Genomic DNA, 23,053 nt, shown 5'->3' on the forward strand with positions numbered 1-23,053 from the left:
TCTTCTAGACTTCAAAGTCTACTTAAGCTCCCAAGGCATCTCACTCTCAACGTGTCACAAGCGAGATATCTCGCATATGGTACAGACCATTCCACTTTTGACTCCGCATGATGTCTTTTAACAAAACGTATCCCTATTGAAATTATTTTTTCTTCCCAAAAGCATTTGAAAATCTGTTGAATTTATCTGGAATTCAAATGGTTCTAATATATGTATATGCTAAAAGCTAGGTCAAAAAATAACAACCTTGAAACAAGATCTGGTTATCTTATCTTTGTCTTTTTTTAAAAATTCATGTGTAATTTTATTTGAATTGATAAATGTAAATGCCCTTTTTTTAAATTACAGATTTGGTAGCGATAAAGTCAGCGTCGATTATTGTGCGTTTGGCTAATTTCATTACAGGTCCGATTCACGAAAAAGCTGAATTGATAATAAGGAAGTACAGTGCTGCGGAAAATTGGATATAAATAATATTTTTTCGAGGTGAAAATTTTCTTAAAAGTGTAGGGAAAAAACATGATTTGATAAAAACAAACTACTTTGTGCGATATCACTAGTTCTTCTGAATCACCCAATGATAGTGTTGTGATAGATTTCCGGTTTACGGGAAACCATTTCACCAACCACCAGAACTCACCAAAGAGAACTTGTGACGTCACACACTTCACGCCGTACTGACGTAAATTCAAAATTACAAAACTTTAAAAAATCACAGCTCTGATAATACGATACACAAAAATATTTTTTGACTTAGTTTGATAGTCTATTAACAGACATTTTTTTTTTAAACCACAACTTCCTCATTGAAAGGTATTTTTTCGCTGCAATATTTCAGCCGCTGAGGAATGGCACCTGATTGTGAGATCTACCGCAATTGGTGTATGAATGCAGTTTCCATTACGGTGGGAACTTCTTCAGTAGGTTACAGAAACAGTAGTTTATTCTTCAATAATGATGATTTGGTTGCATGAAAGGTTCGACAAATATTTGCAAGCCGGTAGTTGTCCAGATATTTGAGTAAAATTTTTATAATGAAGTGTTTTTTGGAAGACGCAATATAAATGAATAAAAAATAACTTCTTTTAACATAAATTTATTTTCATTTCTTATTCGATACGTAAATATATAATATATATGCTTTGTAATAATTATGATAATATACATTTTACGAACTAGGATATCCCGATGTTAGTATAGATACAATACAAACATTCTCTGTAAACAAGAAACATCACTTCCCAGAACCTTCCGCTGGATATAACCGTCCTATAGTGTAATTCCTTCAATTTATCTTCTAATATTGCATTTAGTTAAGGCTAAACCTACTTCTGTCAGGAACACAAAGGATTCAAAGAACAAATGTCCGAGAAACTGTTACTAATATACAAAGGAATGTACTGAAATGTTCTTAACATTAACGTTAAATATATACAGATTCTTCTTTATTTGTATTTATTTTCATAATTATTAAAGATTGGACAATCGTAACAACTCTGTAAAAGTTGATATTTTCTCTAAAATTATGTATTTATGGCTCACAATGTATATCTCCATTTCTGATCTTATAAGATCCTTTCTCAATGTATAGACATGTTTAATGGCATTATAATAAACCCCCTTTCACATTTTCCAAGTGTAAAAATTGAGGAAAATGAAAAATGCAAGGAAAAAAAATATATATCAAAATAATTGCCAAAAAAAATTGCAATTGCAAAAACTGTCACAATTTGGGATTGTGAATGGGTTTATCTATTTTCAATGATTTCATTAAAAATAATATATTTGGTATTTTTTCAAAAAATGTTATAACATTAATAGAATATTTGTATGGAGAAAAATGGGACCTGAACATTTCAGCATAAAAAGCGACAAAATGTGAAATTGCGGAACTTGAAAATAAGGTTTTACTGTAGTTAAATTTTTTAAAACAAAAAAGTTTTTTTTTTAATCTAAAAGCAGTTTAAGAATAAAAAAAAAAGAGTAACACATATTTAATGAAAATAAGCAGATTGTCTATATTGATATAAATGTTGTCACTGTCTATCGTTTTTTCAGTCACCATAACTAAATGTCAAGGATAGAGAAAACTTTTTATAGCCATGTCTTGTATATTTGCAAACAAATGTAAAAAATAATATTTGTTTGCAAAAATTAGCTTCAAGCAAATAACACACAATCACTACACTATTATCTGTAAGAAATTTGAACAATATTAAGAATAAGTATGTATATAGATTCTTCTCCTTATTTAAGGTATGTATAAAAAATTTCTTTGAGAAAGAACCTCTTAAGTAAGGTGGCAGTTTTGACTGCGCCGAGCAGATACAATGTTTGTCAAAATATTTTATAATACAATACGTTTCTAACAATTTATTTATCACATTAATTTACCATTATGGGGATCTGATTGGCCTAATACTCAATTTTCAATTTTCACCTACATTTGTATGACTTTTTACATATAAAAATGACAACTTACGCCGCTAACTTTTAAAACGATCAAATAGAAGGATATTATTGGAATTCTAACCTTAAATAATATTACATTTCAGTAGAAACAAAGGTGAGCTTATCACACACGGTGCATTCACATTCACCTAGCTACAAAATGCTTTGTTCCGTAATATGTAATGTGGTGATCGGTGATCACCAAAACAGATTATACATACATCAATAACAATGACACAATAAAATACTTGGAACTTCTTGACTCACAGCGTGCTGAGGGGATTCGACAATAATCTTAACTTGGAACGTATTATATAAAAGTTATAATATTATTAATGTCACCTTTTACATTTGACTACATATGAATACCAAACATTATACACATTATTATATATCTTACAAACAAATATTCGAAACGATTCTCTAGAATTGATTTATTTAAGAAGTATTTAACTAACAATATATATGTATTACAATTATACTAGGAGATATTAAAATTTTATGTCAATTACAACATATGAAAACGTAATTCACGTTACAAAATGTTCACACCGGCTACTTGTAACGAGTGACACAATGATAACAGAAGTATGATTAATATTCTTGTTTAAAATTTTAAGCAAAAATTACCCTTTTGGATGAAGTTTTTCATAAATTTGAATGGAATCACCAAGCGATAATGTAACATTATTTTCAACAGTATAAAATATATTATATTAATTTGATTTTGAATGCATTCTTAAAGCTGAATAAATACTTATCTCCTCTTCATTTGAATTCATAAATAAAATTAAACAATGAAAAATGGATGCATATTTAAACTGTTTCCATATTACAAATACATACATTATAATGTAGTGACATACACAGATATTAAAAGTATCTAACAATTTAGCGATTGATCAAATCATCCAAAAGTGATCTACATATTAATGATAAAATACAAACTAGTCTAGAGAGTTTCAGAAATCAAAGCGTAAAATTAATTGGTCCGGCTATAACAGTAAAATAGTCAGTGAAATGCTTCCGTAACTTGTCATTGGGAGAAATGGCACCGAAAATGCCACACTCGAAAGTAAAACTAGATTACATACTGTATATATAATTAAAACAACATTGTCATAACCGCGGATAAACTTTGATCATTAAAAAGCAATGAATGTAATTAACACAGCCAAAAAATACAAAATAAATATCTGGATACGTAGTCACTCTACGGTAAGACCAAAAAAGAATGCATTAACAATATTTTGACAAATGTTTGTAACCCCTAGGGAGTAATTACAACAGAGATGGAGAATGTACAAAGGTTTTGGCTCTTTAACTTCACAAAAATCATTGAATATGGAAAATGAATAAAACTTTAAAAAAAAAAAAAAAAAAACATAGACAGAAGGCCAAATGTTACACAGTTTATAAAGTGGTTACAATGACAGGTCATAAGCCAGGTTCCATATTCCCTTCTCTAAAAATATTCTCAATCTCTGTTTTAATATATATGATTATCGAATTAAATTTTTGAAAAATTATTTTAGGAAGAATTCGTTCTACAAGCAAATAAAAATATATGGACGGTGGAAGGGAAAAGTTACTAAGTGACATATAGCCCCTTTACAGAAGAGTCAATTAAAGTTTTTTTTTTTTAATTAATAAAAAATATCATATTTCAATTTTTCATTTAAATTAAGTAGGAATTATGCCAAAATAATTGTTATGTGAGATTTTATTATAAATTTAAAAAAACTTTTTTTTTTTAAACATTTGCGGGTTTTGCAAAAAAAAAATATTTGAAAGAAAATCAGTTTGGCAAATTTCAATATGTATTTTAAAGTTTACGTACAAAGTCACTGTAATTTGCCACACAACATTTTACTCAAATCAAATATATTTAGTAAAAATTTCAATATTGAGCAAATTACATAACTTTGTGAACACGGATTCTATAAAACTGCTTAGAATAAAACAAACGGAATTTTTATTTTTTATATGTACATATTTTAAAATATACATAATTACATTACATTTAATTTTGTATCGAACGGCCAGTTGCAGACAATTTACGGACCATTTTATTAATATTGAAGGATGATTCAGCGTTAGAATACATTACAATAATATGTTTGTGGCATTTTTGTCATTACCCTTACTTAATATATAAATAAAACACTTTATCAAAATTCAGTCAGTAAAATAAAGATGCTTGGAGAGTGGGTGGGTGGGGTAGGGATGGGGGGCGCTACTCTCCCGTGTCCACCCACTTGGCCTCTTCTGCTATCCTGTCCAGGCAATCACTGAGATACTGGAACTGGAAGAAAAAACACAATAATGCAAATTAATATCATATCATACACATTGTGAAGAAGAACTGGGAGGGTAGACCACTCTTTCTGGCTGTTTTTCACAATGGCGCCCAACATAGGGCTCGCTTAGACACATTCGTCGGGTTTCTGGAACAAGTTGGTAAATACAAATTTTCGAAAAATGAAATTGAAATAAACTGGTTTCAAATAATCTTTGTTTAATAAATGCAAAAAAGAATCTTTATATATATAATTCCTCTGTACGTGTGATATCACCATACTCCTGCTAAACGGCTTAACCGATTTACGTGCGGTTTTCAGAGAAATATAGATCTTCGCGCTGTGCGTGTTCGTAGATGTTAAAATCTTTAATCGAATACGTAAAAAAGAAGTTAGGAGCATAAATGTTTTATTCATCAATCTACCAGGGTTGCATTCGAGGAGAATGCATCTGCAAAAAAATGGAAAGATGTTGTTTTTTTGTGTATAAAAAAAGTTTGTTTTTGAACATTTACAAACAGCGTTTTTTTTGTGGATCTCAATCAGATTCTTTCCTTAAATTCCTTATAATTTTTACCCATTTTTCTCAAGGGATTTTGGCCATCAAGGCACGAAGTTTTATGTGTAAAAACAAATCCGAAATAACGGGAGACACACTCACGTAGGGCGTGTAGATGTTGAGACAGCGCTGGGGGCGGTCAGGGCGCTTGCAGTGCACGCGCAGGCAGCCCGCCACGGGGTCCGTGTCCCAGGTCTGGGGGAACAACTCCAGTACGTGCCCCGACACCTCGGGGCTCCCGTCCGGGCGGCACGCCACCAGCGCGAGGGACGAGAATCCTGAAAAATATGCTCAATCAAAATGTGGGACTCATCCGGAAACCAATGCCCACTGTCATTTGCAGTACTGAGTATCTTCTTAGGAGGATATGTGGCAGAAGGGCCGTTTGGTAAAAAAAAATTGGTCATTCTTTTGGAGATGCCTCCCAGAATACTGTGAGAAAAAGATAACTGCATGTCAGACTGATTATGAGTGGCTAAAATTGACAAAATCGAGGTCTCGTGTTCCCATTTTCCGCACCTCAAAACTTAACTGATTTTTTTTTTTTTTAAAGCAAGAAATTTTCTGTTTCGGTATGTTTTGCTTTTTAAAAAAAATTGTTATCATGTTTGTATACAGTACATCCGAAGATAGCAAACAAAACTAAGCACTTTTAAGTTTTTAAGGGTTTTCAGATGGTCCTAGGTCCTATAAAGGACAATTTATAAAAATAAATACAAATTATAGGGACACGTCAATGGTGGATAGTGTAAAAAATCCAGGGAGACAACACAGGAATACGTTTGTATAAATAAAAGTCAGACCGCGCATCCCCTTAAGGACAGCGCAGAAAGTGAATCATACATTTGCTGTATGTAATCCAAAACTTCCAAATTACTGATTACCTAGTACGGATGTCAGATTGTTAACCATCAGGGAAATAGAAAATGACCTCAATTCCCCACTAGGAAGTAAAAAGAACATTATAGACAGCTACTTTATAAGAAGTAACACCCTTAGGACCATCAGTTAACACTTAGTTCAATTAGTTAATCAGCCAGTAACTCTCACGCTCCATTCAAACACAGTAGGAATTAGGTTGTTGAGGGTTAGTTGGAGCTCCTGCCCCAGTTAGAGATTGACAGAGAAGACACGAAGTTGCTGTTTAATGCGCATTTATTACATGGCGATGATGGGTTGAAGAGACTGCACTTGAACTACATGCTGGAATTCAGTGACTTTGTCGAGCTGGTCCCATTGACTGAACTGAACTTGTTGGGCTGACTAACTGGCGTTGCAACGCAGTGTAGTCTCTTTATAGGCGACGTTCCTTTGTAGTTCATTTCTTCATGGTAGAGACGATGTGAATGTACTGCAGAACGATGCTCCCGATTTCATGTGCAATACTGATAGAGTTGCATTATATTTTATATTGGATTGTATAGAAAATGATGACATTGCTTTCTACGGTCATCGCACTATTTCAGGTGAAATGTTTTAGCACGCGAGTGTCATCGATTATGGACTATAAACTCTACAAAGTGAATACCATCTTCATAATCCCCCTATCCACATACGATGGTGCATAGGGCACTTTGTTGAAACACCAAATGCAGCGTGTCTCGATCATCATTCTATTGAGAGAATTCAGAATAAATTTCTCAGATATATAATAGTTTTAAGATGGGTTTTTCTACTAATCAATTAAATTATAACAAAATTTTAGACTCTCTTAAATTAACTAAATTGCAAGAACGAAGAACATCGACCGATCTTATGACTTTATATAAAATAATAAAACCAATGTTTGATATCCCTGATCTACTGAAATTGATTTCATTCTATATACCACCTAGATTAAGCAGAACATCTACAATATTTTATTGTCAAAATTCTCGAACGGTAGCTCAATATAACTCACCTATTGTTAGATTACAGAATACCGGGAAAGAATATGCATCACATTTTGATATATTTAGTTTATCTCTGCCTAACTTAAAAAATAAAGTGACCAACATATTTTTATCAAAAAGAGCAAATCATCTTCAGAAGATTGGGTTGGAATAGTTATAATTTGATTGATTAATGTATTTTGTTATTGTATAATTTCTTTAAAATATGTATGTATTTCAAGTAATTAATAATGTGTACAGTACGAGTATATTAATATTTCATACTCGATTATTTTTTTTTTTTAATATTTTTATTTCTAAGCACTCTTTATACCACATATATGTAAATGGCAGAAATGCCGTATATAAATAAATAAATCTGTTACATGAAGGGAAGGTGATCAGTCTTACACTTCCGGTACCAGTGCAGGGACAGTGAAATATTGCAGCGCAATAACACATTTAATACAAATATTTCCCCTGAACCTCACCAGGAATCAAACCTGGGACCTCGAAGATGGTAGGTGAATGCGCCAATCGGTAAGCTACGAGCCGGACTTATCCCCACTCGATTTTCTTGATCAGGATGTTTACCTGAGAGTCAAGAGCCATCGAGTTATATATGTCCAGGACTCTGGTTTACACAGATAAGATGACATAAAGTATATACTAGAAATAAAAAGGATATCTCCGACGGTGCCGACTCAGTAAGGTCAGCAATATGGGAGGTGCTCTACCACAGTGAACGCCACATCGTCGGTGCGCATGGCACATGAGGAGGTACTCTTTCACAGTGGACAACACCTTGTCGGTGTGCGTCAGACATGTTGAAGTACTCACCCACAGTAGGCACCAGCTTGCCCTCCTTGCGCGAATCGGTGTGGCACGGCGGGAGATGCGCGCGCCCATAGCCCGGCAGCGTGCGCGCGAGTGCGAGGTACTCGCTACAGCGCGACAGGTCCTGGAGAGCCTTTAGTTGGTAGAGTCTCTCTCCCGCTGCGCAAGTCCCTCGGTTCACTTCTTCTACAGCCTGCGTATTAACATAAAATTATAAATATACCTAATGTAAAACATTGTGATAAAAATATCTGGTCAAACAATTTTTCAATGTTTTTTTATAAACATTATAATTTATTAAGTATGGTGATATTGGTAAGCAAAAAATTAGTATAATTATATGTATTGAAAGACTCTTTTTCCTCTTTTCTTTTTATACATACAGTAATACCTCATTTTCACATTTCTCAATTTTACATTTTTCCACTTTTTACACTGTTCTAAAATGTTCAGGTCCCATTTTGTTCATACATTCTTTATACATATTTTACGCAAATTCAAATTTTTGTTTTTGTGTTAAATTTTAGTATAGATGCAAAATTATTGAAATTTGTTTTTAAAATAAATAATTTAAAAAAGACTGAAATATTGTTTGAAAAAATACAAAATATCAAAATCTTTTTAATGAAATCAAAAATCAATAGGCAAAAAATATTTATATATTTAATACAACATCTTTGGCGATATATTTACACTACAGTCTAGAACATTAATTATATTTTTATGTAATTACTGTATTTTTTTCGTCCATACATTCATTTACTCACTTCGGTGTTTTATTGTATTCTTTTATTTCCAGTTTTCTTTTTTCTTTTAAAAGTATATTATATAAAACCAGAATTGCAATTGATGAGAAAGTACACTTACGTATAAAAAAATAATACACCTGACGCTCGGTAATGTGCCTATGGGCCAGTTGAGTGATTACCATCCCCAAAAAAGTTAATTATATAAAATATTTTTGAATGTCGATGTTGACCATCACGATAAACACTGAGAACAAACCTGCCAGAAGACAAAACTCGCTGCCTGAGCGTCGTTCCTCAACATCTCGGCTTCAATAGCCAGATTGAAGAGCCACTTCCTCACCGTGAGACAGCTGCTGGATGCTGTGGAGTAGTTCTGGATGTACAGAGCGTGAGGACACTCATCTGGCTGCAACTTCCGCTCTGAAATTGTTCAAGTGTTTTTAACTAAACAGATAGGTACTGATAAAGACTTTATAAAAGACACATCTCCGAGTGAAAATGGAAGATTAAAAACATTTTAACCACTATTTGAAAATGGTGAGATTTTCTAGGTTTTTTTTTTTTTGCTGTTTTGAAGTTAAAAATGCAGAAATTATCGCAACAAACTATTTTATACGTGAAATAAACATCGGAGTCTACTTTCGTCATAAAACTGCATTTTTAAGTTGAAATTAAAATCTGCCTACTTTCATTTAATGCAAAAAACATCAATAGTCCCAGATATGCTATTTTAATATATACTATTATTATTAAAATAATTATTATTTTACATTGAAAGTTCTTTATAGATTAAAATTATCTCGTTCGGTTCAAAAGTTATGATGTTTTGGAAATTGCACAATAACAAAATCTTGTTTTCTAAACATTTCATTCAGTGTGACTCAAGTGGTTTATCCTTTAGTTTTATCGTAATAATAAATAATACAAACAAAATATTCGTACTATTTATAATAAAACATAACTAGTTAAGTATTTTTACCAAGTTTTATTTTTTTGTTTAAAATTAAATAATTACTTGCAATATTTCTGGTCAAGCCTTGAATGGCATTTAAGCAAAATTTTTTTTAAATTAATATTATTCAAGATCAAATAACTGCTGCGATTTTTAGAAAAACCTTGCTAATATTGTTTTGACTTCTTTCTGTAAATCGCTTGCCCTCTTTTATATATAATTAACTCTTGAAAAGCGATTTGTTTCATATTTATCATAATATTAAGTTTTATTTTTACCCCCAAGCCATATGCATAATGCTTTTGCTTGTTGTAATATAAAATGAGATACATATGAAAATGAGATGTTGCAAAGGTGTTAGGTTAGGTTAGATTATTATTGGCAATATGCATTATTATTATGGTGTCTACTGTTTTCCACTTTTACTAGTGGAGTAAAACCCTACGTAGAGCATATGGCTACAGCCAGTCGTTTCTACTCAACCCTGTCTTGAGCCAGCTGCTTTGCTTCGTCCCAAAACAGTCCAGCCCCCAGACAGTCATCGACGGTCTTCCGGAGCGTCTGCAGCCTGAAGGTTGGTAAAAAAAGCAAGTAGGGTTGATCTCATTGATCTCAGCATGTGACCCAGTCATTACCATATTTACATATTTATATGTACCATAGTACCATATTTTGTATATTTACGCTTATCAAAAGCAGTTGCGTTTTCCTTCGAATTCCCCCGTATTTGACTAAGTCAAACCACCAATACCAAGCATTCGCAGCAAGGATCTATTTTCAAAGCTTCCTAGTATTTTACTATACTAAAATTTTAAAAGCATTATTACAAATTAGAATGCGGAAGTACTCACCAAAGTTGTACTCGATAATCTCAAACAAATAGAAGTATTTGGCGACTGCCTTGGACAGGCCGATCTTGTCCACGACGGCTCGGTACACATCCTCGGCGTTGGTGGACTTCTTCACGGACACCGTGACTACCTCCCGGTCTGGCAGCAGGATCTTCAGGTCTACGGGAGAGGCCGTGATGGAGTCCTCCGAGTCCGTTAGGAACTCCTGAATGGGGTCTGACTCCGCTATTACTCTCACGGCACATACCTAAACAAATAACCATAAAATATTCATAAATACGTATGTATTGATTATCTAAGGGCCCTTTTAATAAAGGTGAAAAACAAATGAAGGAACACTGAACTATTGAAACATCTGAAAAATTAACATATAGTTGAAATTGCGTGTAAAAATTCCAAGCTTTGCAAAACTCAGTAAGTACCGGCTCGGCACCACATAACAATTTACAACTTTTTTGCAGTTTATTAATGACATACATGTTTCGGGAGTTTTCACAATGTCTTTCAGGTTTGAATATAGGCATTGAAGGCACCAATCAGTGCCTATGGAGAAGGCATGTAGAAATTAGAGGACTTATTTACATAGTACTATTAACTTGGATTGGGAAGAATCATGTTGTGTGTCAGAACGATTCAACATTAGTTATTTTAGGGAATAATGCTGTCATCGATAGAGATGCTTGTTTCATTAGAAATAATCTACATTTGCCTAACCTTCTCCAGATACTGCTCAAGCCCCCGTCGGCGTGCATCAAGCTGCTGCTCACTCAGGGCAAAGGGCCACTTCCCAGGAAGCTTGGGGAAATTAAAACCTGCAACAACGTTACATCATCAACACAGAGGCAGTCATGTTACAATATAGCCTAGATTATTATTAAGGTTGTAGTCTAATAAGAGTAAGGAAATCATACAATTGAAAAAAAATACATTTAAAAAAAAACTAAATAAACATTAGATAAAAACACATCATTTTATACAGACATTTCTGATAAAAAATATTCTTAAAAATTTTATACAACTAAAATATTAATCATTTTCAACTGGCAGATTGCGCCTCTTTAATTTCAGATTAAACTTAAAGGCCATTTACACGTAGACAATACAATATTGTTTTATCCCAGACCATTGTCCATGTGTAAACAGCAGTTTGTAGAACAAAAAATTGTTCAGAGACATTGCTGCCGAGATAAACGAGATAACTATCTCCGCAGAACAATGATAACCCTCATCACCATGCATGGCCACCAGTCCGCATTGTCCTTGGGTAAACATGCACAAACAGGACCTTGTGACAATAGCGATTTTTCGGCGTGAACATGTCGCTCCCGCACATTTTTTCTGCCAAAAATGGATGCAGAAAAAATCTTGAAAAAAAAAAGTCGAAAGAATCGGTGTGCGTGCATGAGAAGATTTATGAATGCGGAGGAAGCAAGGTCTGTATGCAAAGACAAGAGTGATATGGCGTTCTATCCTCTCCCTGTTGAATAAATAAAAATCTAAGGGGTTATCGAACTCACCCGCAAATTCTTTCTTTAGTTGTGCGTGAAGATTGGAGAACTCTCTGTACCGTCGCGAACAGAGGTGGCGGCCCGCCATGTAGATGTTGAAGGCCACGTACTTCTGGGCAGCGCGGTCCACACACTGATAGTCGGGGATGGAGATGGGCAGCGAGCGCTTCTCGCTGTAGTCCACGTAGCTGTAGCCGGGCCCATCGTCACAGGGCTCCAATCTTTCCGCTTCCTGGAGGACGAGATACAAACATCGTTACATTCACATATCGTCAACGGCAACCATCACCGCGTAACTCAAATTGAACCACTTTAGAGGAGAGAGATGAAAACACTCATTTTATGCGTAATCAGTAAAATTATGGATTTTAAACATTCAGGTAAATCATACTTCCAATTACCCACATGGTAAAAAAAAATCATAACTTTGCTGAACACGCATTAAAAAAAGAACTTTTAAATCTATCTCCTCTAAAGTGGTTCAATTTGAGTTACGCGGAGATGGATTGTCGACAATATTATGTTAATGGTGAATGATGCTTTTAATGCATTGTAGGGCTCGGGAAAGAAAATCAAGGGATGGAAATTGAAAGAAGACTAGGTCTAGCATGGGCAGCCTTTGGCAAACTGTCATATTTCCTGAAGTCTTCAAAGTATTCATATTACTTAAAAAGAAACTTTTCAATGCTTGTGAGTCAAACGTCAATAATATAGAATGTGTCTAGGCAACTTAAAAAAATACAACATATAACCCCAACCATTTGTGGGTTCTGCAGCTGTAAGCCGTGTTGAGATATTTATAGAACAGTACCTTTTAAGAGATTTTCACAAAAATGGTGTTATTTATTCAGAATAATCAAAATATTTGAGTGAGTCTATCCTTAAACTTCCGATGACCAGAAACCATTTGTGATTTGTGCAGTTTAGTGATTGAAAACCAAGAACTTATTACGCGCAGAGTCTAATAAAGTATAAACATGGCAATGCTTGTCTTAAAAGGACTAAGTATCGTGATTTGAGAAGGACAGACCATTTTTAAATAAGTTTTTAGAATTTCACTTTTAATGTACGTTGACCTATTATTTTTTGTATTAATCTTTCACGCCCATAAGGCTTTTACATACATGGAAGTTATATAAAACATGAGTTTATAAACAATTTTTTTTTTTTTTTTAAATACAATATAAAGCAATAAAAGATAGAACAGTGTTTAGAAGTAAAGTTGCTATAAAAAAAAGAAGATCAGTATATAAACAACATAAATTTTCAAAAATACAATATAAAGAAATATTATAGAAGTATAGTTAGGTTTAAAAAAAATATATATATATATATATAAAATAAGCTATGGAAGCTAGATATTAAAAATGAAAAAAAATAGGAAAACAAATAAAACACAAACATATCAAAGAAGATTATAGTGAAGCAATAGAGATTTAGAAGACAACACATATCATTTTAAATAGAAATAAACCTTAAAGTTTGGAAAATCAACCCGAATTTTCTTCGTGTTTTGTAAGGCAGGTAATATTTTTCAAAAAATAAATAAAACATCGAACCTGTTGTGTTACAGATATAACTGTGAGAGTGAGACAATCTCCTCCGGACTTGATGAGGTCTACAACCTGCTTGTGCGTAGCTCCTTCTACGTTGACGCTATTTCTGCAATAGAGGAAATAAAACCGTTGAGTACTACAAGTCAAAGGGTTTTTATCTTTGTATAAGCTATAGGCTATAGGCTATAGGTCGTTTAGCGGTGTTAGAAATTACTATCAGTGAATAGAATAAATGTAATGAAATTATCGTAGCGAAGTTGTGTCAAAAAATTGTCTTTATATGTACATAATATATATTTTTGTGAATAAACTTAATGATGATGCTAAAAAATTTGTAAATATCGTCGGGTTTCTGGAACAAGTTGTAACTAACATTTCACTAGTTGTGACATATTGCACTTTTAATGTTAGAAGCTCCTCCCAAATCAACAATTCAAAGAAAACCGCGAGTTGAATATTAAAAAATATGATTTATTTTTATTCACTTTTTGAACAAAGATTATTTGATGCCAGTTAATGAAGGAATCACATTCTTCGAAAATTTGCAATTACTAACTTGTGCCAGAAACCCGACGAATGTAATTAGCAAGCTCAGTGGTTTTTTTTCATATTTGTTAATAGAATATCAAAGTAAAAACGTAATCGTGTATCATATTGAAAATGCCCTCAAAATTGAAATATTTGAGTAAATCAAGAATGCAAATATTTATTTTCTTTATTAAAAAAATTCAAAATGCAACAATAAAAATTTATAGGTAAAAATAATTACTAAATTTAATTAAAAAAATATTAAAGAATTTAATTACAAATTTCAGTTACATGATTCTAGTTTCCTGCTTCTTGTTACTTTCTTTTGGCTTTTTCACCTTCCAGATCTTAATACTGAGACACCACTGTATTATTGAATTACTTATCTGTATTTTATTGTATGTATTAATTTTTACTATGTATTTTTTATATTGATGTGTGTCGTAACATTAATATATCTTTCTAAGTATATGACTTTAATTAATGTATTTATTTACTTTCTAGCGAGTCGGGACATGAAAATTAATAATTGCGTAATAATGGAATTTTACATAATAAAAAAAGTACTTTAAAAAATCACCTATTTCCTTGCAGATTGGCTTCGACGTCATATATTACAAACTCAGATTGTGGACAGGTGTAAGAACTCAACATGTGTCGCCCTATGAATTCTATCCGGACCTTCATTGTTGCATACTTTTACAGGGATTTATTTTTAGAAATTATATAAAAAGTTAATTTTATTATCACCAACTATAACTTTGAAGCCCTTAGCAATTTTCAGCTTAGATACATAGCGGAAGGTGGTCTAAGATGGCATACTTTTGGAAACATTTTTTTTTTTTTAAACCTGAAGGAAATCAAAAGTACTAGCAATTGATTATCGTATACTGTTGGAAATCTGGGTTGGTGTGGACCAGCTTATAGCAGGCAAGCCAACCTTCGGGAATATTAATAATTTTCAGTTTTGGAATTCAATCATAAACTAGTGTACCTACTTATCAATGAAAAGTCTTTTTCCTTTCATCCAAACGGTTATTGCACGCTTTACGACACAATCGGGCATTTTTCTTTTAATTTATTTTGATTTCGAATAAAATGTCAAGCTCACGTCAAAACACTGCTGGCGGTTAAAGAATGACTAAATTCGCGTTGAGCACGGGTTGAGCGTCTTAATTTTGGAGGGCTCAGGGTAAAACGCGCTCTGAGTTTTCTTAATTAGTACGTATTCCTATTGATTGTGGCACGAGAGTAGTGATTTTTGCACGATTGTGATTTGAGCACGACGAGGACTTTTAGCCAATCACATGAGGAGATAAAACAAAAAAACTAACCCTAATTACGAATATATAAATAGCTCAAAAAAGTTTAAATAAACAATGTGTGTCTTTATTTACGAAAATACGTTTGTTCAACCAGCTAATAGCAGGCAAGCCAACGTTCGGGCAGGACAACGTCTGTCAGGTCCGCTAGTATGTTATGTTTCTAATTAAAATCAACTTTTCTATACATTCCTATCACAAAATATGTAGATATATCGTTATTGTGAAAATTCGGAAAGTTTTTTTTTAATGAATAGTTTCAATTCTACATTATATTATTGATTTCCAATATACGAGATAGGATGTACAATTTCTATAAAACAGTACTTTTGTTTTTGTTAAAATTCTAGTAGTTATTTTTTAACTCTAGAAGTAAAAAAACTTCTGAAAATTTGTAGATATTTCGCTTTGTGAAAACGGTCCTCACTTTTGAATGACGGAATAAACGGCGCGCGTGCGTGAGAAGATGTATGAATGAAGAGGAAGGGAGATCTGTATGCAAAGACAGACAGATATGGCGTTCTATTCACTCTGTATACCCTGACGGGAAGCGGCGTGATAGTTTGATTGCTTTCACTATTTAAAAAAAGTGTTCGTGACTTAGGAAAACATTCGAACATAAACGAGAAAAATGGTCGATTGTTTTAAAACGTAGGTAATAATAAAGCGAAAGCTTATTTAGAATTACTAGATGGTATAAAATTTATTGATTAAATTTAAATTACTGATATTAAAAAATAAAAATAAAACGTGAGCCGCCAGGCTATGATACATAAAATTTAAAAAATCAACGGAATTGGCCAGTGTCTCGGACTAACGGCTCAAAGGTCCGTGGTTCGAATCCCACTCTATCCAAACTTGATTCCCAAAAAACATTTTTTCGTTGTTTTTGTATAAAGTTACAATATGACGCTAATTATTGTTACGTGACACGAGTGCCGGCGGCCGATTATTATTATGGATAACTTATATAGCGCCAGTTTCGTAATATAATACCTCTTGAGCTTTACAAAATGATTCAAGAGATAAATCAATTTTATTTAAGCTTTTAAATTCGTAATTTTAATAAAACAATTTATTTTGTTATCACATGCTACGGATTTATTCAAATGATTTCGAGAACAAGTGAGTTTTAAGCTTTTTCCGAAACATCACTTCAATCTCACAACCTCGCGCCTCTGCTGGGAGAGCATTCCATGCCATAGGGCCCGCACTCGCGTTGCAGTCGCAAATGCGCGTTCACTGAATTTAGTGCGCTGTTTGCGTAGAGGTATAATAACGTTTTCTCTCGCCGTAGACGTAGCTGATCTAAGCGTAAGACGCCTGTCAGCCAGTTAATTTGGAATGCATAGTTACCTTAGATATTTTGGAGCAGAGTGGTGCAGTGACTTATACATTACTTATACTTATACAACAGAGTTTGTATTCCACCCTTTGCGGCAAACGTAGCCAGTGTAATTCTCGAAGTAGTGGAGTGTTATGACTGAACTTAGAGATTTCGAAAATAAGTCTCGCTGTAGGCGAGTCATAGTAGGCGATAACAGCAGGCAGCAAATACATCATCATCTCTACAGTACAGGTACGGCGTAGTTCGACCATCTGTTACACGAAGGTAAGGTGATCAGTCCCGCGCTTCGGGTGCCAGTCCAGGAGCAACGAAATATGGCAGTGAACCATTTATAAAATAAATGTTTCACGTATACCGCGCCAGGAATCGAACCCGGGACATCGAGCATGGTTGGCGAACGCGCCACCACTACACTACACTACAAAGCGGACTTATCTCCTATCGATTTCCCTTTTCAGGATTTTTACCTGAGTAGCCATCGAGTCGAAAACGCTCGATTAGAGTTCTAGTTCTATTTCACCAACATAAATGTATTCTTCATTCGCTTGGACACAGAAAAATACAGATACTCGCTTAATTTATTTGTAATTAGAAATTTAAAGAAAGACCATATTAATGAACTAAAACGTATTAGAAAATTAATTAGATTAAGGAATATTTTAAGAATTAATAAATAAAAAAAAGCTTATTACTCAATTGCACAATCTTTATTACAATATGGCAATGTTAGAAGGGGTGGTGCATATGACAATATATTAAACTCGCTTAACATGGTACAGAGATTGATTATTGAAGTAATTTTAAAGAAACCCTCAACATTCAATACGGAAAATCTATATAAATTTACAAAGAAGAAAAAATAAACTAATTCGAGATGAATAAGTCAATCAGATACCAAAATAATATCATAATTTCTAAAGTTCACACAAGTCATGGTCAAAATTGTTTTGTTTTCAAAGCAATAAAAATTTACAATAATCTCCCCAATGAACTAAAAACTATTAAAACTAATATATGAGTAAATCAATTCAAAGTAAACTTTAATCAATTTTTAGAACCCGAGTAAAAACAGCCATTTTGAATAGTATTACTGTATTATTATTTTCTGTTTCTCTTTTTATTTCGTATAATTTTATTATTTATATTTTTTCTCGTGTACATTCGGAATTACATAACTTCAAATTACTAAATAAATATAACAGTGTAAGTCACTCTCCAAGCACAAGAGCTAGTGTCTTTTTTGGATTGTTACAGCTTTAACATTAAAAAATTATAAAAGTAGATTGTAATATAAAAAAAAACATGTATCAAATCTGTAATTATATTAAATTAATAAAAAAATAAAAATTTCGCCTATCGAAAGAGTGACGGAGAAAAATCTTCAAAAAGGGCCTATCCGGTAGTTTACCTATTCCCCAATATGGCAGTCCATAACATAATATTATTTATTCCATTGTGGAAAAAGTAAATGTAAAAAGCGTAATTCATCAACGTCAAGTTATCAGAGTGCGTAAAATGGGATTTCCCATCACGAAACGAAAGTACATTAAATTGCGGAGTCACACCCCTCGGCATGTAATGCCTTCGTTTCGTAAGTTTGTTCGTCATATATCTGTCGCCGCCAAATAGTTTAATCAGCCACTCAACTAAGTGGCTAGTCTGTTTATTAAATGCCGGCATTCAACTGAATGGCTAGGTTCGTTGAATGAATCAAGATACTTTAACGAGTTGGCTTGAAAGCTAGCCCTTTGGAAAGGTCCGAACCATGACAAAAATAACTTTAAAAATACATTATTTACTGCCTTAAAACGGGGAACTATCCCTAGTTAGGCATGCCTCACCAGCAAAAACAAAAAATATGTATGTGTTCTTTTACTACCGAATTAACAAATGAAAGGTGATAAAACAGAGTATTTAAAAAATAAAGCATAATTACATAGCAATGAAATACATATTAATAGTGAAAACAGTAAACAAAAAATCCCACAAAGGCATGGCCTGTTCGTGGGTATACAAGAAAATGTTAATGAATTTTTGCTCCTATAATAAATAATGGACAGTTATAATATTTTTGTGTAACATAAGAAAGAAAAAATAAAATATTGTATAAATAATTTAATGTAAATTGCTGTTATAAATATGTAACAATAAATAAATAAATAAAAAAGCCGCTGGCTTTAGATAGGTTGAACTAAGTTTAATAATAAAAAACATAGTTTCTTTTATTTGACTTATTAAGTTAAGTAAATAAATAAATGTTTTGTTTTATTACTAAACTTAACCCAACCTACCACCTAACCTAACTTCACATAACATAATTAATTTAAATACAAAACGATTACTATTGTTTTATTAAAATTAAAAAGACTAAGCGACATTTAACCATTTCGCTAAATTTTCATTCAACTAACGGCCTAGCAATTCAGTTGAATCCCAACTTTCAATGAACAGCCTAGCCGCTCAGTTGAGGGGCGACATATCCATCTCGCTCTAACGCAATCAAAATATTATTTCGCTCTCGTTCTCTCTCATACGATACGAATGAATTTACGAAACGATTTAGTTACAGAAGTCTCATTTTTCACGCGTTTCATTTCCACTATTTCGTTCGGCCCATTTCACATGTGTCTTTAAATCCACACAGCGCGGTAAAATCTGGGTGGATTAAAATGCATAATATTATTTTTAATTTATTCAGCGGCTATTCTCAAGTTAACACCCTCAAAAAGGAACTTGAGTGGAGACCAGTCGCTTCATACCTAATACGAATACCTGACTGGCCTAGATCTGGGCCACGATTATGAACGGCTATATTTATCGGTATATACTCAGACTAATGAGTATATTTGCAAGAAAATTTAAAGTATCTTCGTCGATAACCTACAAATGAACATGTTTAGAAAAAAAAATTGTATGCATATTCTGCTTTTCATACAGAAAACTTAATTTTACTTTGTAGATAAAATTGAAGAAAATGTTAACTTCCTATGGTAATTGGGGCGGCCCAGGACCGATATTTTTTTTTTCTCATTTTCATGTTTTTTTATATCCTTTCATACGCGAAATAAATATTAAATATGTAAAAACAAACGACATTACAGTTGACCACCACCAAGGATTTATACCTTATGCATTGTAAGAAGTTGCTTTGACCACCGGTCAAATAACTGTGCCAAAAATATTTGTTGTCTAAGAAACATTGTACCCTCTACTCTCGAAGGCCCATATCGTCCCAATCCACCCGGCACTGTAAAATAAGGGTGAGTGGATACTCATATATTTTATTTTTTGTTTTGTTTATTTAATTCTTACACGCAGGAAAAAAATGGAATGGGAAATCGAGTGGAGATTAGTCGGCCTCGTGGTGTACTGGATAATTGCGTTTACCTGCCATTAAATCTTCTACTTTTTATCGTTCCTCTCCCAGGTGGAGGTTCGAAATCGTCGCAGCAATTCTCATTTTATTGGCAGCTGCCCTGGACAAGGACTAAGCGCTGCAATGGAACCAGTCGCGCAAGTTCTTTAGCCAAGAGATACGCCTTCTACCTGCACTGCGTCTTCCTTTAATCTTTCCCTGTAGGATGACTTTTAAAATGTTATATTTTTCGCCTCTCATCACATGCCCAAAGTACTCAAGTTTTCTTTTCTTTATGGTCTCCAGTACCTCTTTATCTTTTTCCATCCGTCGGAGAACGTCGTCGCTTCGGACTCTGTCCATCCAGAAGATTTGTAATATCCTCCTCTAGCATCACGATTCAAAGGCTTCGATCTTTTTTGAAGTGTTTTGGGTGAGTGTCCACGTTTCGACGCCGTAAAAAAAGTACTGAGAAGACGTAATATCATACAATGCCCATTCGGAGGTCTAAATTAAATTCTCCACTGCAAAGAAAGTCCGCATCCTGAAAAAGCTGTCTCGCGTTATCTCTATTCTGACTTTGATCTCTTGTGTCATTAAATAAATAAAATATATTTTTCAAATCAATATAATACGATAAAAGTCAATCCACCCTATGTAATTTTATCGGGCCGGGTGGATTTTCACTGTAGTGTGAAAACGGCCTAACTCTCACCCAGCCCAGCCATGGAGAAACGCATCCCATATTCTCAACTTTCAACCTAAAAGATTTGAGATTGCCGGATAAGTCGACCCGTGCCTACTAATTCCAAAGTCAATATTACGGTTTCCATTATATATATGTATATATGTTTCCTTACTATCCTTGGCTCTGCCCAACCGAGTTTCTCCAGGGTATGCTCGGCTACAACAGTTTAGAGACTAGAAGGTATGTGTATTTGACTACACATTTTTATCGATTGTTGCGCGGTTTGGTCGATAATCCTGAGATTATGATGAGCATTGGTTTGTATGTTCCTGATAATTACCTAAGACAGCGTCAGCATAGATTGTTTCATATTCCGATATTCAGGACCAACCTGCCGACGGCTATGCCTGTTGGAAGGCCTACCGCTATGCTGAACAATATCGCTCTGGATATTGATATATTCCATATATTCGAAGGGGTTTTCTGGAGCAGGATTCTCCTACTACTTTGACATGAGTCTCTTTCATGCATTTTTCATGTATTGAATGTATATTTATAATGCATATTTTATATTTAAATAAAATAACTGAATTGAATATGGTGAAGCAATCTAACGGCACGCCATATTCATTGATAAGCACCATTAAGTGTGGTAAAATGAAAAAAAAGAAAATTCACTTAAGTACATAATATAAAACAAACAACTTGCCCTTATCTAATTAATTAGTAAACGATAAAAATAACATTCTTCACAACATTGATAAGGTTAACTACAAATATAAAATCTAGAGATGAAACGAATATCCGGTAACTATTCGGTATCTGTCCTAATTTTACTATCTGTCCGGATACCGGATAGTAGCTTAATATCCGGAGAATAACTTATATTGATTAGACTTGGAAAATTTAATGAAATCAACGCCAATAAATTGATTGAACTTTTAAAAATGATCTTCGATCTAAAGAAATCCAAAACATGTTTGTGTAGTGATGTAATAACTTATATTTCCATATAAGTTATTAATTTAAAAAATACTTGGTACACTTCCACTTATTTCCCAATAATTTGTCTCACTCTGTTCCATTGCAATATTGCGTATTGTATTTTTTTCAACTTATTTTTAAATGTACCTACACTGAAGATAATATTTAGTTTTATATAAATTACCCTTACACTGTATAATATTCACCAGTCCGAAGATGCCCGTTAGAGGGTGAAAGCGCTAATTGGTCAAAATAAATAAGTGGAAGTGTACCAAGTATTTTTTAAATAAATAACTTATATGGAAATATAAGTTATTACATCATTACAATGGAATTCCATCAAGAATTGTCAATAAATAATTTAAATGAAAAAATGTTTGTGTAGATTGTGGAACAAAAATAAGGTAAATGTAAAAATATTGTCTAATTAATTTACAATAATATCTCTAATATCTAGTACTTCTATCGGGAAGGGCTCGTTAAACAAAATTCAAATAATAATTGACTAAATAAAGATGGGTAGATTAAGCGTATACCTACTTTACCTACTAGCTACGTGTTGTGAAGTACTTTCTCGTGTATTTATAACAACGCGAACCTTATTTTGATTTAATTAGATAATTACAACAGGGGGAAGAATTACGGCGGGGGTAATTTATTTGAAACGAAAGGGTGGCGGATCACGGCCTTGAGACGAATTATTATCTTTGGGGGTATGGCGTGGGAGGGGAGTTTGTTACTGGGAGTTGAGATTGGAGGAGTGTCGCCTAATTGGCGACAAGATCGGATTATATCAATATTCCTCCGATAATAAAGACACTTGTCTCACATATCATATTATAAGTAAAACAGCGACCGACGAATTATTATCGAGGCGGCTGTTTTCCGGCGAAATTGATAGAGGAAAAGCTGTTTCCCTTTTATATAATGACGCAAATAACTTATTTTTTTTACCACGTGTATTTTACCAGAGAATCTCATTCGTATGTATTTGAGGTGTAATTATTCTTAGAAATAAGCTCACGTAAAGGAACTGACTACTTGTAACGCCGAGCACGTGCAATATAAAAAAGGCCGTAGTATTTCCCCAAAACATTGGCAGAATATGAAATAAAAATGTGTACTACGATTCTGTAATTCGTATTTCATTTTCATGATTGATAAGATCGGGTATTTGGGAAACACAATATTATT

At 33.3% G+C, this 23,053-nt stretch overlaps 1 protein-coding gene across 2 annotated transcripts in view; it reads right to left on the minus strand.

Annotated features, from left to right (window-relative positions):
- Window positions 1-4,478: 4,478 nt before the first annotated feature.
- The window catches only part of Snx27 (sorting nexin 27), a 29,412-nt gene continuing 10,837 nt past the window's right edge, over window positions 4,479-23,053 (minus strand). Inside the window, exons 2-10 of one of the 2 annotated variants that reach the window (XM_088225090.1) lie at window positions 14,743-15,012; window positions 13,638-13,740; window positions 12,088-12,310; window positions 11,285-11,382; window positions 10,571-10,817; window positions 9,024-9,187; window positions 8,022-8,211; window positions 5,413-5,588; window positions 4,479-4,756 (exon numbers count right to left, since the gene is read on the minus strand). In XM_088225090.1, the coding sequence (XP_088081216.1) occupies window positions 4,688-4,756; window positions 5,413-5,588; window positions 8,022-8,211; window positions 9,024-9,187; window positions 10,571-10,817; window positions 11,285-11,382; window positions 12,088-12,310; window positions 13,638-13,740; window positions 14,743-14,849 (1,377 nt within the window). In that variant the 5' untranslated portion in view covers window positions 14,850-15,012 and the 3' untranslated portion in view covers window positions 4,479-4,687. The remainder of the gene's footprint in view (window positions 4,757-5,412; window positions 5,589-8,021; window positions 8,212-9,023; window positions 9,188-10,570; window positions 10,818-11,284; window positions 11,383-12,087; window positions 12,311-13,637; window positions 13,741-14,742; window positions 15,013-23,053) is intronic. The other variant, XM_088225091.1, reaches the window with a different exon arrangement.

The sequence above is a fragment of the Micrasema longulum genome, unplaced genomic scaffold (genome assembly GCF_059751315.1).
Source record: "Micrasema longulum isolate JH-2025_06_02 unplaced genomic scaffold, ASM5975131v1 h1tg000330l, whole genome shotgun sequence".
NCBI lineage: Eukaryota > Metazoa > Arthropoda > Insecta > Trichoptera > Brachycentridae > Micrasema > Micrasema longulum.